At 50.7% G+C, this 18578-nt stretch overlaps 1 protein-coding gene across 8 annotated transcripts in view; it reads right to left on the bottom strand.

Annotated features, from left to right (window-relative positions):
* Positions 1 to 17553, bottom strand: part of SLC25A42 (solute carrier family 25 member 42) — a 31153-nt gene extending 13600 nt beyond the window's left edge. Inside the window, exons 1-2 of one of the 8 annotated variants that reach the window (XM_072786638.1) lie at positions 17475 to 17526; positions 2384 to 2444 (exon numbers count right to left, since the gene is read on the bottom strand). Coding sequence is in view for 1 of the 8 variants with exons in the window: in XM_072786636.1 (XP_072642737.1) it covers positions 8103 to 8113 (11 nt within the window). In the remaining 7 variants the exon portion in view is untranslated. Of the gene's footprint in view, positions 1 to 117; positions 192 to 2383; positions 2445 to 5219; positions 5317 to 8090; positions 8167 to 17474 lie in introns of those variants that run through there. The other 7 variants (XM_072786636.1, XM_072786635.1, XM_072786637.1 and 4 more) reach the window with 7 other exon arrangements.
* Positions 17554 to 18578: the final 1025 nt, after the last annotated feature.

Raw genomic sequence — 18578 nt, forward strand, 5'->3', positions numbered from 1 at the left:
GCTGTGGTTACAGTGTGATGAGCACTTCACCTCTGTGGTTCTCATTAAACTCATCCCCCCAGGACAACCATGAAAAACACCAAACAAATCCCAGTTAGGGGGCATCTTATAAAATACCTGACCAGTCCTCCTCAAAGCTGTCAAGGTCATTGAAAACAAGAAAGTCCAAGAAACTGTCTCAGCCCAGAAGAGCCTAAGGAGATGTGACAATTAGACATCAGGTGAGATTTGGAGACAAGAGAAGAATACTAGGTAAAATTGAGGAAATCTGAATAAACTATAGCCTTTCATTAATAGTAATCAGTATTTGCTCATTAGTTGTGATAAATGTACCAAAGTAATAAGATGTCACTAATAGGGGAAATTAGGTGTGTGGGGTGTAGGGGAACTGTTACCTTTGCCAATTTTTTAAAAAAAATTTTTACCTTTGCCAATTTTTATATAAATCCAAAACTGTTCATAAACCAACAATGAGAAACTAGCATCTGGGGAACTTTTCAAGCTAGCTGCTGGGTTATCAGCTGGTGGGGATGGAGGGAGGGCACAGAGACCGTATCACCCCCACCCCCAGTGAGTACAACTATGGCTCAGCACATCCTCTATGCTATGGATCCCAGGGGATGGCCCCAACATCTGGGCATGCGGATGATGGCACAGCTTTCTTAGGGTTGTGTCAGGGGCATGGGCACCTTCAATGTGGACACATTCTGTGAAAATGCCTTCCTGGGAAAGGATCCAGACCTTTGGTCTCAGCCTCATGTGGCTCTGATCTATGGCCTCACCCTCCCTCCAACTCCTGCTCCAAGTTCCCCAGGAGGCAACAGCCGGTACAGGCTCAAGGCAGGCAGGAGGTGCTCTGCAAAGACTCTCCAGGCTCAGACCTTTCTTCCCTCAGTAGTCTGGCTCCAGGAGCTGCTGCAGGAACTCAGCGTAGACCATTAAGGGGTCTTGGTGTGGTGGATGCAGACAGAAAAAAAGTCACCAAACAGAGCCATGTAGACCTATAAGACCGTGTGACTGCTGGTGACAGAGTAACCAAAACAAGTCATGGGAACATGCTGGCAGAGGGCTGAGACATCTCCACTATGAACTTGTGACTGGATTCCAATGTGACTGGAAAAGGGGTCTTTGCAGATGTAATTGAGGTAGGGATCTCAACATGAGAGCATCCCAGATCATCCCTCCATCCAACATGATCTGATAAGACAGAAAAGGAGACACAGGGGCACCTGGGTGGCTCAGTGGTTGAGCATCTGCCTTTGGCTCAGGTCATGATCCCAGGGTCCTGAGATTAAGTCCCGGATCAGGCTCCCTGCAGGGAGCCTGCTTCTCCCTCTGCCTGTGCCTCTCCCTCTCTCTGCATCTCTCATGAATATATAAATAAAATCTTGAAAGAAAGAAAGAAAGAAAGAAAGAAAGAAAGAAAGAAAGAAAGAAAGAAAGAAAGAAAGAAAGAAAAGAAAAGAAAAGAAAAGAAAAGAAAGAAAGAAAAGAAAAGAAAAGAAAAGAAAAAAAGAAAGAAAGAAAGAAAAGAAAAGAAAGGAAAGGAAAGGAAAGGAAAGGAAAGGAAAGGAAAGGAAAGGAAAGGAAAGGGAAGGAAGGAAGGAAGGAAGGAAGGAAGGAAGGAAGGAAGGAAGGAAGAAAGAAAGAAAGAAAGAAAGAAAGAAAGAAAGAAAGAAAGAAAGAAAAGAAGGAAGGAAGGAAGGAAGGAAGGAAGGAAGGAAGGAAGGAAGGAAGGAAGGAAGAAAGAAAGAAAGAAAGAAAGAAAGAAAGAAAGAAAGAAAGAAAGAAAGAGAAAAAGGAGACACAGGAAGGCCATGTGGCTAGAGGCAGAGACTAGGGTGATATGGCCATATGCCAGGGAGCACCTGGAGTCCCTAGAAGCTAGTAGAGACAAGATCCTGCCCTGGAGCCTTCAGAGATTGCACAGCCACACACACATTAGTTTTGAACTTTTAACTTCCAAATTATGAGAATAAAATTGTGTTGTCTCAAGCCACCAGTCTATGGTGACTTGTTATGGTAGCCACAGGACACTAAGACTGTGAGCCCTTTTATTATTTTTTATTTTTTAAAGATTTTATTTATTTATTCATGAGAGACACAGAGAGAAAGGGAGAGAGAGAAAGAAAGAGAGAGAGAGAGAGAGAGTGAGTGAGAGAGAGGCAGAGACACAGGCAGAGGGAGAAGCAGGCTCCATGAAGGAAGCGTGATGTGGAACTCGATCCTGGGACCCCAGGATTATGCCCTGGGCCGAAGGCATGCACCAAACCACTGAGCCACCCAGATGTCCCTACGAGCCCTTTAAAAGGAAGAGAATGGGGGCACCCCTGGGTCTACCCAACCCAGGAGACTGGGCAGTCTCAGGCTGCCAGAGGCTTACCAAGATTCAGTGCCTCCTGGCAGCTTCCGAAAGATCACAGGGTGGAGAGGAGATCCTTGCCCTGGGGGAGTAAGGGGAAATATCTAAATATCTAAAAAATTTGTCCCTCAGGCCAAAGGCTAATTTCTCTAAGAAATAAAGAGCCTTTTGCTCTTTCAAATTAGTAAACAAGGGTAGCCTGGGTGGCTCAGCAGTTTAAAGCCTGCCTTTGGCCCAGGGTGTGATCCTAGAGACAGGGGATCAAGTCCCACATCAGGCTCCCTGCATGGAACCTGCTTCTCCCTCTGCCTTTGTCTGTACCTCTTTCTCTGTGTGTCTCTCATGAATAAATAAAATCTTAAAAAAAAAAAAAAATCAAATCAGTAAACAAAACAAAACAAAAAAATAACCCAAGACAAACAAACAAACAAATAAAGGCAAAGAAACAGCCAGGTCATCAGGAAACAAATAACTTTAAATATGAAAAAAGGGATCCCTGGGTGGCACAGCGGTTTAGCGCCTGCCTTTGGCCCGGGGCGTGATCCTGGAGACCCGGGATCGAATCCCACGTCAGGCTCCCGGTGCATGGAGCCTGCTTCTCCCTCTGCCTATGTCTCTGCTTCTCTCTCTCTCTGTGTGACTATCATAAATAAATAAAAATTAAAAATAAATAAATAAATAAATATGAAAAAAAAGAAAAAGGATGATGCTCGACTGTGTTCCTAACAGAGAAAGGCAGGTCCAATGCTCAGTGAAGGGGGCCGTGCGCAAGTACTATGACAGTGCGATGGGGGGTGGGCAAAGAGGGTGGCTGAGGGGTGGCACCTGTCTGCAGGTGGTCTGGCAAACGCCTTGGAATGTGTGCTCCCCCGATAGCATGAGGACTTGTGGGCCAGTAAGGCCACTGCCAGCTGCTGGCCCCAGCAAAGGCCCGGAAAGGAAGCTACTTAGAGAGAGGGGGACAAGAGGGCACGCGTGACTCACAGCCCCACGGGAGAAAGCCACTCGGCCTGTCCCTAATGAGCACACCCCATCTTGACTAAGTGATCAACACCACCAATGACAGGGCCTATAGATAGCTCACCTCCCAGCCATGACATCCCAGGAAGGACATGTTGTCATTTCAGCAGGATTCCTACCAAAGACGCACAGTCTCAAGCTAATCATGAGGAAGCAGTGGACAGGCAGGACACTGAGGGACACTGCAACAACTGCCCAAGCGGTTCTCAGCACAAGTGTGAAGGTTGTGGATGAGGAGGAAAAGCCCGAGGAACTGTCACTGATCCGGGGAGACTAGGCAGATAGGATGCCTGAGCGCCACATGGAAGCCAAAACGAGAACACTAGGGGAAGCGCTGGGGAGGCCTGAGGCCTGGCTGGAGGTGAGCTCCACGTGGCAGCCGTGCATATTTACTGGCTCACATGACTGTATCCAGTATGGTTCTAACACTGGGGGCGGCTGGACCGAGCATCTGCTGGAACTCTTAGTATTTCTGCCACTTTTCTGTAAGCCTCAAGTTATTTCAAAACAAAAAGCTAAAGAAAAGAATGTCTACGAAAACCACGAGCTTCTGGATGTGCCAGAGGTTTCAGAGAAACACATTTCAGATGTCTGCAGCTGTGGAGGGGCCAGCAGGCTGATCTGGCTCCTCCTTGTCCAATGGGGGCTTCCAAGTCAGGGGCTTAGTGTTTTGGGCTGGGGAATGGCACTGGCAGCTACAGGGGGCCCGTGCAAGGGCTTGGGCCTCCTGGTTTGTGGGAAGACCAGCGCCCTCTTGGCAGGCAGAGCCTGAACCTGGTATCTCTTTGGAAAAGGGTGTTGGAGGTCAGCAGCTGTAGGGTCTCAGGCCGAGGCCTTCACCCAGGGCCCATCAGTGGCTCCACACATGGGCTGGGAATGGAATGAAGGCAGACACTAAACACCATGACACTATGGCAGTTTTATTAAATGCTTTTGCCCCTGCGTTCTTTAATCCAGCCAGCCTTCACTACCGACGTGGGTGTTGCTTTACGGATGGGAAGTCCCCCGCTGGAGACCACTATGGGGATAACCACTGCCACTACCCATTAGGGGTGTCACGGTCGATGTTTCAGCTCTCCGCTTTGCTGATGAGACACAGCAAAACTTGGTCAGACCAAGGGCAGAGGGAACTCCAACCTTGACTCAGGATTCCAAAGTCATGGCCATGGCCCCCAGACCAGCCTCAACACCATTTCATCCTGAATGATTCTTCAAGAATGCCACGTGCCCCTTAAGACTTTGCTTAACCTGAAGGAACAGCAGAACCAGGGGTCTGGATGCACTCACCCCCTGAAGCCTACCTGTAAGGCAGAACACGAACAAGCTATTCATAGAATAGTCACTGAACTAAAGGGACAGCATAGGTTCCTGGGCTGCAATCCAAGGGGCCCAAGTCTCTGTCCCTAGGACGAGTCTGGAAGAGGCAACCAAGGGTCGGCGAGGCATTCCGCAGGGACAGCAGTAGAGTCTGCATCACCAAGGTGCGGCCTTGGGTAAGTACTCCCTGCTGTGGGCTGGCACTGGGCAGAAGGAAGGTATGGGAGGAGGCTTCTGAGGGACCAAGGCCTGGTGCCTAGAGGCCTGAGAACTTCCAGTGTCGAACTTGGAAGATAGCCCTGCTCTGCTGGCTCCCACAAGCCTGGAAAAAGCCAGCAGAAATCATGTCTGGGAGTGGATACGCTGGGCCTTGCATGATTTGAAAAATCTAATATCTTGGACACAACCTAAGAGATAATGAGGCACATAGGCAGGCTGTGCATTTGCAACACATTTTGAAACACGGACACTTGAAAACATGGATAGAAGGTCTGATTGGGAAGGACTCTGGCTGCCCTACCTTCCAGATGTGGGGCCTCACATGAAATGTTCCTCAGTGCCTCCGAGGCTCTGGTTCCCTGGCAGTAGAGGTGGATTAGGGACAGTGGACAGTGACACATGGTGGTATCTGATAAAACAGAAAAATAAGAAGCAGAGGCTTCTTGACACTTGAGACCCTCAAGTGTCATGGCCCCGCAGATTCAAGAAGGGAGACCATGAAGAAGGAGCCTGGCTGGAGGTGTCAGCCATGTAGGGGGCCTGGGCTGGCCTGGTTGGCGAGACTATTATTACTCCTGTTCTAATACGACTGTTGACAGAACTCCAGGCTTTGTTCCATTGGGCCAGTTATTCCCCCAATCTCCCTTCTCTGCCCCAGAATCCCTGTCCCCTGTGCCCCCAGCCCATTTGTCTGCTGTGCTTTCTCACCACGATCCTGGGGTTTTGTGGTCTGGGGAGGACCTCACTGGTAAGGAGAGCTGAACACACAGACTTCATCCAGGTGAGACTGGCTTGGACCTCTTGGTTAAGGTGAGGTCGGCCTTAAGCAGGTCTGTCCCTCTGTTGAGTGACCCTTTTCCCGACTTCTTTGGAACCAGCACACTGTGAGGGAGTGAGGGGAGTTAAGCTCCCCTCCTGGAGGGGGAGAAGCGAAGTACAAGACTAGGAATTCTTATTCTTACACAAGAACTGTGTTCTCTTCTCCCCCAGCTGATTTACTTCTTCAGTCATTTGTTCAGATCAGTATGACCTTGTGGATGAATCGCTTTATGCTCAGGGTTAAAACAAGATGCTCTGTTACTTATTTGCTGTTCTAATCTTCCAACGCTGGCCACAGGCTGAGATGTCTTCTACCCAATGGAGGTGGAAGGGCAGGCTTAATGGGGGAGTGGCAGGAAGGGTAGTGGGAGGACTGACACCATGCAGGTGACAAAGGGTAGTTCAAAAGATCCCAGCAGCTGCAGCAGCTGGATAACATGTGCTTCAGGGACAGATGTTAATACGTGCCTGTGGGCTCCAAGTCTGACTCAGTAGATGCAGAGTTGAGGCAGGTGGTGCAGGGCAGGGTGCTAACTCCTGTCTGAGGTCCAGCTTTTCTGTTCATCACCCTGGTCCTTGCTGCTTCCATGTCTTCTCTCCACCCCACTTGCTCACTGTGCTGCTCTGGCTTGTGTCACTGCCCAGCCCTCCAACAGGCACTCTTGGTTACCTGGTGGCTGGGCAGTGGGCATCGAAGGGAATTCATTCCTTTGCTCCCAGTAAGAGGAGCATAGACAAGTTGGAATGGTGCTACTGGCCAGGGCCAGGGCTTGACCAGGTTGGGAGCCTGTGAGTGGGGGCTCAAGGTTCTAGTCCTCTTGTCCTGCCACTTGGAGAGATGGATGGTCTTAGAAAGGGAGCCTTAAGGACATTCCTGCTCTGGTCCAATATTTACACCTCTCTGGGTGTCTGCTTAACTATGTCCCTGCTGAGTACACACTCTGGGGAGGGGGCACCGTGGTGGGCAGGGGAGATGGAGCAGGGGGCATGGGCAGATGACCCACAGGGATGCTGGTAAATGGGACTCTGTGCTAGGAGATGCGGGACAGGGCAGCGTCTGTCTTGGGGTCTGGGAAGGCTTCCTGAGGAATGCACAGGGTGGGAGTTGTGGGAAGGAGCACCCTGGGTAGCCAGAGCAGTAAAGAGGACCCCCAAGGCTGGGGCCAGCTCAGGCTGATGAGGGAAATGAAAGCAGGCTGAGTGCATGAGGGCCATTGAAGGCTCTGCTAGTGGGAGAGCACAAAACACCCCCACCCCGTAACACCCCTGTTGATTCTTCCACCTTTGGACACCAGCCAGGATGATCACCACATGCTTCCCCCAGTGCCTGTCCTCGGTATTTGGGATCCTGAGGCTGAATTTGGGAACTCTGCACACCTGCATGGTGGTACGCTACATCTCACAGTGATGTCGAGCACCCTCTGTGGACACGACCCAGGCAGCCACCCACAGGAGAACAAGGTCTTGTGGGTGGTACAGTCATACAATCGGGAACCACACAACAACAGAGAAGGATAAACTGCTGCCACATGCTACAACAGGGACAAATATCAGACGTAATGGTGAAGAAAGAGAAGTGAATGTAGAAGACTGTGCTGAATAAATCCAGGTAAAATCCAAGCACAGTAACACAAAGTGGTCTACAGTGGAATGTTACTGAGCTTTAAAGAGGAAAAAGATTCTGACACATGCTACACCGTGGATGGACCTCGAGGACATCATGCTAGGCAAAATACACAAGTCACAAAAGGACAAATATTTAATTTCATTTATATGAGATCTCTAGAGTCCTCAAATTCACAGAGACAAAAACTAGAACGGCAGGTGCCAGGGGTGAGGGAGGGGAATGGGGAGTTAGTGTTTAATGGGGACAGAGTTTTAGTTTGGGAAGATGGCAAAGTTCTGGAGAGGGATGGTGGTGATGGTTGCACACCAATGAGGATGCACTTAACGTCAATGAGTTATACACAAAGCAAAGCTGAAGACAGTACATTTTGCATTATATATATATTTTATCACAATTTTTAAAAAATCCAGCACAGGCAAAAAAGTATCAGTGGTGATAAAGATCAGAATGGGGTTAGCTTTGGGAGACAGGACAGGGGAGGGTCACAGAGGGGCCAGCTGGGGCTTGAAATGCTCTGTATCTCGATCAGGTTTCACATGGGAACACACATGTAAAAATTCCTTGGGCTGTACACAGAGGTTACTCACTTTACCTTAAGAAAGTCATACTACAACAAAAAGGTATCCAGCCTCTCCTAGGCCAACTGACCCTGAGCACTGTGTTCTTAACTACCAGGGGACTCTAATGGCACCAGAGGAATGACATGCACTGCTCACTATTGCTCACCTTCCTCCTCACCTGTGAAGCATACCTGCTGATGATTTTGGCAATGACCAGAAGTCCAGAGGAGATGTCTAAGCCCCTAGAAGGAAAGCCACATGTGCGGTGGATATCTGGCCCCTTCTGGAGAACACACTAGGCAGCCACCCACTTTGCCTCTGTCAATGTGGAGAAGGTGGGGGCTGACCCTTCCCTTGACCCCAGAGTGACCTGGGTGATCCTGAGTTTGGAGCACCACACACAAAGAGTGGGATTTTTGAGGGAGCCACTGAGCCAGTAGAAGAAGTTCTCTTTCTCTCAGGAGGGCAAACAGGCAGTTGACACAGAGCCAAGGCCAGGGAGGGAGGCAGATTGATGTTTGCTGACTTGGGGTGTCCTGGGGCCCAGTGGTGCTAGAAAAAACTGGGAGCTGCCAAAGAACCTGGAGGGTGCTGGAAGCACTTAGACTTTTCCACCCTGGAGCCCACAAAGCTCCCCTTCCAGTTCAGCCAGTTTGGAATGGGTTTCTGTCCTCTGCCCCTTCCAGAGCCCTGACCTGTGTGTTTTCCGTACACCCTCCCAGTCCTGTGCTGCATTTCCAACCATGGACAATGGCCCCAGTGCGCCCAGCCCCAGTGTGTTCTCTAGAGGTATCTTTAACAAGTACCCACGAACTGGGATTCAGGTGCCAGTCATCTCCAGCAGCAGACTCAGAATGAGGGGTCAGATGCAGCAGAGCCACCACACACCCCAGTGCCCCCCTCTGCCCACCGCCATGCTACAGGCAGGCAGCATTCACAGACCAGCCTCAGTTAACAAAGATTCATTTTTTCATACCATATTTCTATTCAGGCAATCTTTCCACTCATCAAAGAACAAAACAGGGACACCTGGGTGGCTCAGCGGTTGAGCGTCTGCCTTTGGCTCAGGGTGTGATCCCGGAATCCGGGATCAGGTCCCACATTGGGCTTCCTGCGAGGAGCCTGCTTCTCCCTCTGCCTGTGTCTCTGCCTCTCTCATGAATGAATAAATAAATCTTAAAAAAAAAAAAAAAAAGCAAAGCAGGATGGTGGGCAATTCAGCAGTCTAATATGCTGAACAGCACTGTGTGGGAAACGTGAACCTAGGGTTCTGGGATCTTAGGTAAGGCCCAGTCTATGACCCCATGCTGTGGCAGCTCCACTTGATGAATACACACACACACACACACACACACACACACACTCACACTCACACACCTGACTCTCTCAGCAGCTCCCTGACCAGGGCCACCATTCATGTTGGTGAGTGCCTACGTGCCCCACCCCGCGGGATGAAGGAAATATTTACACAAATAGGGGGGCAGTTTCTCAGTGGATGGAGCTTACAAGCAGCCATGGCACAGATCCTGTAATCTTTTGGTAAACGGGAGCCAATTAACATCCTATCTGCCTGTTGATAAAGGCTGTTTTCTTTTCCAGTTAATGAGCATTAACTTCTGCCTAAGAGAGCGGTAGCATCTTACATAATGGCTGTTCCCTGTTAACCCAGACCCGAGCAGCTGCTGTGCATCTCTCCTGGCTGCATTCCCTTCTCCTTGTGCCTTTTAGACAAATTGGTCTCTGCAACCTTGTGCTGCAGTCTCTATGGGTCAGACACTCAGGCACCCACATCCTGAAAGATACAGAATATCCTACTGTCAATTGCTTGCAACACAGGGCTGCTGACCCCTGCTACAATCTGCACTTGATTGACCCACAACAAACCAAGGCACTCAATGGTACTCACACCCCTTTGATAAGAGGGTGCACTTGTGTAAAGCTTTCATCCCAAAAGTCTTGTGTTTTCACCAAGTAGAGCCTAGTACAATGCTTATATCTACTCAATTATTTACTGGATGAGGTAATTAATTTTTGGACATACTAAGTTTTGCTTTGGCTTTGGTCTCCCCACCCTGTGCCTCACAAATGCCTCCCAGCCTTCAAAGCCCTTCCTAAATGTCTTGGCATCACCTCCCAAAACTTACCTGCTCTGCCCTACATTGAGCACAAGGGGCGCCACTTTCCCCTAGCTTGCTATGCTGGACTGGGGGTCCATGGAAGGCAGTGGCCTGGGCTATGCTCAGGGTCCTTCTTTAGCAAGCAGTCAGAGAGGCACGCACCTGTCAATAGGTGCTTTTGCTATCTGTCTTCCTGCCCTGTGGGCACCCTTCATGTAGCAGCAGAAACGTATCTCTTCTATCCTGTCTGCTTCATTCCTCAAGTAAGAGCATATGCTGGTGTTATGGGAAGATAGGGTCCAGCATGTGACCTTGGCCATGTTACTAAAACTCCCCAGGCCTCAGTTTCCATCCATCCCCATCTTCTCAGGGTGGTGCTGCTCAAGTGGGTCATGAGGGTTGCTAAGTACCATTCTGCCTTACAATAAGGAGTGAGCTGGAGCTGTGATGGAGCCCATCTCACACCACCTGGCCCTACTGAGCAGGCCACCCCAGATCCTAGATCCCACCATTCAACCTGCATCCCCCATGCCAGGACCTCTAAAAGAGCTAAGCATTGATCCTGGGTGTCCAGCACCTTCCCCAGCCCCCCCTTTCTCCAGGTTTGTCTCCCCACAGTGTTAAGCAGAAGCTGGATGGCAGTGCCCTGCTGCCCACTACATGACAATGGTTTGGGGAGCACATGCTCCTGCCAAGTGCTCTTCCGTGTCACTGCCTGGCATGATGGGTGGTAAGCCTCTGACTCTGACTTTCAGGACTAGCCAACACCTGGCTTGGACCCAGGTGCTCCAAGCCAAAGGGGCTGCTCACAGCCCCCAAACCTAGCCCTCTTTCAAGGCCTGGCTCCTACATACCCCCTTGCCAGCCCAAGGCTAGACTAGTCACTGGCTAAGCCCTCAAGTAATGAGTCCTGTCTGCCCTCTATGCTGGAAGCCAGGCCCACCACCCTGCTACCTCCCCTCTTCTGGGTATAGGGGCCTGCCCACAGCAGGGGAGGGGCAGGGTCTAGCATCTTCCTCCAGCTCTGAGCTGCCACACCAGGGGTTTCTAGGAATGCCTGTTCTAGAATTGTCAGGACACTTGCACAGGGATTCCTGAGCTCCTCCTCAGGCTTAAGTTGGGGCTATCACAGTGGGGCCTGGGAGTCTGCCATTTAGGGTGAGGACAAATACTGCAGACTGGGTGGGGCTTCAGTCAGCATGGCTAATTAATCAATACTTAATTGAAACATATACATTCTCTTTTTCCACTCATCCCAAGGTAAAGGCATGTGATCTGGAGATGGAATAACAGTGATGACATCTGCTGGGAGTACTTCATGGGCACATGTCATCAGGGAAGGCTTGCAATTGGTCACAAGATAGCTCCTGGTCTCCTGTGCTGGGGAAGCCCAGGCTGCTAGGGGCTCTGAGCTCAGGCATGGTGACTGTACCTTTCTGGAAGCAGCCTCGAGGTGAGGTCCCACTTGTGCCTGTCACGGGCTCCATGGACCAGGTCCCTCAATCCCCTCTCAAGTTCTGTGCCTTGGGTCCCATAGTATCTACGCTTGCTTGTTCCCTTTGCTCACAATGCTTTGCCATCTAGCTAACTCCTTACTGGCTTTCAGACCTCCGAGAATTTTCCTCTCCCTGAGTTAGCACCCCAGTCCTCTGTTAGAACTGATCAATTACAGAGCCCTAATCACTTGGTGAGAACAGATCCACATTTGTGTCCCCTACCCTTTGAAGCCCCAGTGTTTCTGCCTCCTCTGCACCTGTCCTTGTCCCACAGGTATTTACAGATTGTAGAACAATGGTCTGGTCAGGCTTCAAGTTTGTTTCAATCCTGGAGGCCAGGCTACGTGGAGGCCCTTCAGTATGGCTTAGACGCCCATGTCTCATAGCAGAAAGCATGAGTGCCACCTGTGACTTGCTTAAAGGACAGGGGTCTGGATTCGGGCTGACTTAGGTCCATCTTGCTACCCTTATGTTCTCCCCTTGGTGACCCTTCTGTAAACTGGGATGATCTAAGACCAAGCTCACAGTGCAGTAAGCACACATCAAGGGCTGGCAAAGAGCAAAACATACATACATGTTCACTTGCCTAGGTCCTTGCTAGCTTTTGGCAGATGCCTCTACCTTCCAACAGGAAGATAGGTGAGTGAGGAGCTGTGTGTTCCAACCCTACCAGCTCCTGTTTTGCCTGAAACAGAAGAGACAGCTAGACAAGAACTTTAGGATAACATCCCGACAGAAATTCTGGCTTCGCAGATGTGGGTGTTAAATGGTGTTCCCCTAAAGTTCATGCCCATCCAGAACCTCAGAAGGTCACCATATTTGAAAATAGGACCTCTGCATGTGAAATGAGTTAAGGATACTGAGATGAGATCACACTGAATTTATGACAGGCCCTAAATCCAATGATGGGTGTCCTTGTAAGAAGAAAAACAGGGAAGAAGACTGTGTGAAGATGGAGGCAGAGATTGGGATGATGTGGCTGCAAGCCAAAACCCCCAAGGACTGCCAACAGCTACCAAGCCAGGAGAGAGGTCTGGTAAGATTCTCCCTCAGGTCCCCCAGTAGGAACTGACCCTGCAGTCTTACTCTGTTTGGGCTGGTGGCGGAAGACCGTAGACTGAGTGGCCTATAGACAACAGAAATGTATGTCTCACAGTTCTGGAGGCTGGAAAGTCCACCGTCAAGGTGCCAGCAGACTGGGTGTCTGGTGAGAGCACTCTTCCTGGTTCACAGATGGCTTCTTGCCATGCTTCACAAAGCAAAAGGGGCAAGGGCCTCTTTTATAAGGGCATTAATCCCATTCAGGAGGGCTCCGCCCTCACGACCTAAAGCCCACATCCTGATGCCATCATGTTGGGGATTAGTTTTCAACGTATAAATTTTACGGAGACAGAAACATTCCATCTGTAGCCAACACCTTAATTTTGATCTTCTGACCTCCACCAACTATGACAGAATAGCTTTCTCTTGTCTCAAGCTACTCAGCTTGTGGTAATTTGTTACAGCGGCCCCAGGACGCTAACATGACAGGAGTCCAAGACCAAAGCTCCGGGTACCGGCTGGTGACCTGGCCATGGCCCTGAGGTCACTGCCCCCCTCCCTAGAACTCTCAGGCCACCCTATTGACACAGCTCTGACAGAAACTCTGGCTTCTGGGCAGCCCCGGTGGCCTAGTGGTTTAGCGCCACCTTCAGCCCAGGGCCTGATCCTGGAGACCTGGGATCGAGACCCACGTCGGGCTCCTGGCATGGAGCCTGCTTGTGTCTCTGCCTCTCTGTGTCTCTCATAAATAAATAAATAAAATCTTAAAAAAAAAAAAAAAAAAAAACACCTGGCTTCTGTTGACCTTTGTTGAGACCCTAGAATCCAAGAACTCAGCTGCAGCAAAAGGTACTCAGTGGAGAAAACAAACGTTGACAAACATATTTTAAAAATAGCACAGGGCAGACCAGGTGGCTCAGCGGTTTAGTGCTGCCTTCGGCCCAGGGCGTGATCCTGGAGACCCGGGATCGAGTCCCACGTCCAGCTTCCTGCATGGAGCCTGCTTCTCCCTCTGCCTGTGTCTCTGCCTCTCTCTCTCTCATGAATAAATAAAATCTTTAAAAAAATAGCACAGTGACCAGAGGGGGCCACTGGGGCCATGTTCTACTTCTTCAGCTGAATGTTAGCTTTGTTATCCTTTACACTTCCTTTTCACAGGCACATTGTATACTTTTTTTTAGGTGTTTATTTTATTTTATTTTATTTATTTATGATAGTCACAGAGAGAGACAGAGAGAGAGAGGCAGAGACATAGGCAGAGGGAGAAGCAGGCTCCATGTAGGGAGCCCGATGTGGGATTCGATCCCGGGTCTCCAGGATCGCGCCCTGGGCCAAAGGCAGGCGCTAAACCGCTGCGCCACCCAGGGATCCCTACTTTTTCATAAGTATTTCACATTTCAAATAAAACAATATAGTGCATTTTTAATAAAGCTGGTTTACAAAACCCAATCAAGCTAATAGTTCTGATCATCTCAGTATTCCTCTAGTGTCTAATTGCCAAAACAGAAGACTACAAGCAGGACAACAGGTGGGAAAAGGCCTGACCTCAGTCTGATGATGCCCTCCACCTGGCACCGACAGCTGACAAGAGAATCTCAAGACAGCTTCCCCAAAAGATTTAACATCTGACTTCTCTCAATCTCATCTGATAGCGAAGTTTTTTGTTTGTTTGTTTTTTTTCTGGATCCAAGTGGAAAAACAATAATTTAGTAACAGCCAACATCTTAAGACCTCCCCTCTCAGGACTGTGGCCAATGCCCATGTCTCTCTCTTGCAAGGATACTGCCGCCCAAATCCAAGGTTTCCTCCAGAGCTCCACAGAGGTGGGACTCAAATATTTCTTGGACTGAACTTCAGTCCAACTGTTGAAGAGAAACAGAAATACAATGTTTAATCATCACCGCATGGGCCAGAGCACCGAAGAGATGGATAGGAAGCCCAGAAGTGGTGTTCAAAAGGATCTCTCCCGCTGCGCTTTATCTATCAGATTGGAGAAGCCAGAACACTTAATAGTAACTGTGCTGGCCATGGGAAGAGGAAGTAAGCATTCCAGTTTCACAGCTGAGAGACGAGTGATGGCAGTACAACCTCCCTGGAGGAACATTAACCATTTAAATGGACATGCCGTTTGGCCTGGGCACTCCTAGGAAGCTCCCCGAAGACCAGGAGGTTTCGAAGTGTCTGTGCTGGAGCCTTACATTCATTGCATATTTGCTCATGGATAGTTCCATCTATTCATTTCAGTTATTTTTTTAAAGATTTTATTTACTTATTCATGAGAGACACAAGGAGAGAGAAGAGAGAGAGAGGCAGAAGGAGAAGCAGGCTCCACACAGGAAGCCCGATGTGGGACTTGATCCCAGGACTCCAGGATCATGCCCTGGGCCGAAGACAGGCACTAAACTGCTGAGCCACCCAGGGATCCCTCATTTCAGCTATCTGTATGTATGAGGGACAACTTAAACAGTCATTGGTAAAGGACTGGCTATAAAACTGGCACACTCATTTGATAAAAACCTCACGTAAATTTATCGTTTTTTTTTTTAAACTTTTTATTGTATTTTATTTATTCATGAAAGACACACACACACACACACACACACACACACACACACACAGAAGCAGAGACATAGGCAGAGGGAGAAGCAGGCTTCCTGCAGGAGCCCGATGTGGGACTCGATCCCAGAACTCAAGAATCATGCCCTGAGTCAAAGGCAGCCACTCAAATGCTGAGCCACCCAGGTCTCCCTATCAGGGGTTTAAAAGAGGTGGGGGATATACATTCCTCCTCCTGAGCCATAGACTATCTCTGGAAGGAAACATAGACATTCCTCCTCCTGAGCCATAGACTATCTCTGGAAGGAAACAGGGCAAGTTAACAATGGACACTTCCAGAAGGGTATAGGATACAAACCTGCTTGGCTTTCACTGTATGCCCTTTAGTACATTTTTTTGTTTTTTTACTATGTACATCAATTGCCTTGTCAAAGTTGAGATATTTGCATATGTCTATATATGAAACATATGTACATCTGTATATATAAAATGTGTGTATACGTATACACACACATAAACATACATTTTTTTAAATGACTCCTTTTGAATTTGAACAGAAAGCTCCAATGGCTTCAGTTTCTATAGGAGAAGGTGAAGGTGACAGGACCCTCTGGCATGTTAGGGCACCATCTTTGCTGAGAGAGAGGGGGGCGGGGGGGCGGCGCGGGTAAGAGGTGCTGTGCAAACCTTACAGGAAAGGACACCACGTTATTACTTTTCAACAACAAAGCTACTGTCTCCTATGCTGCATGCCTACAAATCACACTCCAGGGAACTTACAAAGTTCCAGAAAAATCATCATTCCCCGCACTCCACCAGGCTCCAGTTTTACAGTTTGGCTCTAAGTGGCTGCTGTAATATTAGCTCTCCTCACTCTGAAGAGTGTTTCCTTACTCTCTAGGTTTATCGGCTTTAAGGGCCCAAGGAGTTCTTAAGGGCCAGCAAGGGGCTTCAGTATGCAAGAGCTGGGGCCGGCAACTCCCTCCCAAATGGCTCAGCCGCTGGAGGCACCCCAGGTGTTGAAGTCCCGCTCCTGCACTGTCTCCGCCCCCACCCAGGCCCAGGACACAGAGACACGTGCTACAGCAAAGATAGGGGCCGCCCCTTCCAACTCAGTCTTTCCGGACTCAAAGTCATGACTCCTGAGGAACAGCTGCAGGGAAGGTGGGGGTCCCCTCCTCTGCCAACCCTTCAGAGATAAGCACAACAGATGGGCAAAAATGGGGAAGGTCTACAGGAAGAGGTCAGCAAGGCTCAGGGAGGGATGGGCTCTGCCTCCTTAATTCAAGTCTCTTTAGGTTTGTTGCTGGTAAAGTGGAGATAATTCTGGTTTTGCCTGGCCAAAGGGATTATTGAAAGCCTGGAAATCACTTTACAGATTGGCATAAATGAAAAGATAACATCTGGGGGGGGGCTTTTCTTTTGGGTGGGGGAGGGTGCAGTGATCCTGAGATAGCTAGGTTTGGGTGAATGCTGGAGGGCCTGCGGGGGGATGGGGGGAGTGGGAGAGTCAAGGATTATAGACAGGGGCACAAACATAGGTGCATATGCAGGAAAGTACAGGTGGGTGCACAGACCGGGGTTGTGTGATGGAGAAAGGGCCTGTAAAAGCACATGGCAGATGGAGAGGTGGGGGAGAGTGCCTGAGGGCCCTGACCCAAGTGGCTGAATGGAGGAAGCAAGTGAGAGGGACACAGATCTGAATGTGAGCAAAATCAGTGAGGGGATATGACCTGGCCAGGTGTGAATGGGGGGCCATGACATCGGGATCACAGGCTCAGGCATGGGTGGAGGGGGTGTAGGCCCAGTTGCAGAGGTGGTGGTGCATGGATCTGGGTGTGGAGGTGTCAAGAGGAACGATCTTAGATGATGGGGGGGGGGGGGGGGAGTTGTCCATGAATGCAGAGGGGTGGCAGGTGTGTGAGGGAGAATATCAGTGGGGACACGGACTCAAGTGCGTGTGGGTGTGAAGACCCAACTGTACCTAGCGCCCGGAGACACGGCTTCAGAGGAGTGGGGGGATGTCAGTGAGGTGGACAGACTCAGGTGTTTTGGGTGGGAGAGGCTGTCAACAAGAAGAGACGTGGTGTCAGGTGTGCGAGGGCTGACCGTGAAGGTTCAGATCCTGCGGGGAGGGACCTCAAGGAGCATCGGACACGGGGTGTGTGTGTGGGGGGGGTGGCTTTCACCTCTCCCTACCCCTGCGACGCTGCTGTCACGTCCTGCCTCGGCAGCCCCCGCCCCAGGACCGATGACAAGACCGTGCCTCGCCCGGGCTCGGCCCGAGGGACGCGGGCCCCCGGACGTCTGCGCCACCCCGCGCCCTCTGCTCCCCCTCACCGGCTGGGACGCGTCGCCTTCACCGCCGCCGCCGCCGCCGCCGCCGCCGCCGCCGCCGCCGCCGCCTCCGGCCACCACTGCCCCGCCTCGCGCACCCCCAGCGCGCGCCGCGGGAGGGGTACACGCCACACTCCGATTGGTTGCACGCTGGCCAATCGACGTCTGGAACGAAAGGGATTGGTTGGTATGAAACAGACGAGCACCTCCTACAGCCAATCACTGAGGGGCAGAGGCGGGCTATTGGGTGATGGTTTAGGTCCCAGAGGTGGTCCCGCAGGGTGCGAGGTGCTGGGAGGTGAGGGCCTGGAGCTAGGCGAGAATTGGAGCTCTGGCAGAAGACGAGCAGCCCTGCCGACCAATCCCTGGGGGGCAAGGGCGGGGCTCCGAAGTGGCAGGCGCGGCTGGAGGGACAAGAACGGAGGGCGTAGCCGGGAGGGCGATGAGGATTGGCTGCAAAGCTGAAGACTGGCAGGCCCTGCGGCCTGTCGCGGGGGCCGTGGGCGGTGTGCCCCCGGCAGGGCTGGAGAGCGCAAGGTGCAGAGTTTGGCCGGGAGCGCGGGGGCCCCAGGCGGCCTCAGACGCCCCGGGCGGGGTTCCCTGAGGCTGTGTCGAAGAGGCCGGGCTTCGGACCGCGCCGCGCAGAAGCAGGACCTCCAACTCTGGCTGTGAACACAGGCCACCTCGGTTGAAAGACTCCTGGATAATTTTCCATTCCTTCACTCCCGCTATTTCCCTGCCAACGACAAGGAGAAGGCAGACTCTCTGAGGTCACTCAGGCTCGTCCTCTGCAGCTCTGGGTTGTTGTAAAGATGTGGAAACAGGTGGAATCCTACCCTCGAGCCTCGTGGTTTTCTGGAAGCGCTGGAGCTGAGTTCAAGCTCTCTCCTTTACGGAACCCAATAACATCCCCACCTGGCCTTCTCCCGGATACACCTTTTGTGAATTAACTTAAAACTAACCACTGTCTCTTGAGGTCAAAACGACCACTGGCCACATTTTACAGAAACCAGAGTGCAGAGAGGTCAAGCTCCTGGGCCACAGTGCTTCAAGGGGCCTAATCTGGAGGTGAATTGAGAGCAGCCTGCTTTTTGGAAGTGGGGTAAG

This window comes from Canis lupus, chromosome 19 (assembly GCF_048164855.1).
Source record: "Canis lupus baileyi chromosome 19, mCanLup2.hap1, whole genome shotgun sequence".
In the NCBI taxonomy this organism is placed as follows: Eukaryota; Metazoa; Chordata; class Mammalia; order Carnivora; family Canidae; genus Canis; species Canis lupus.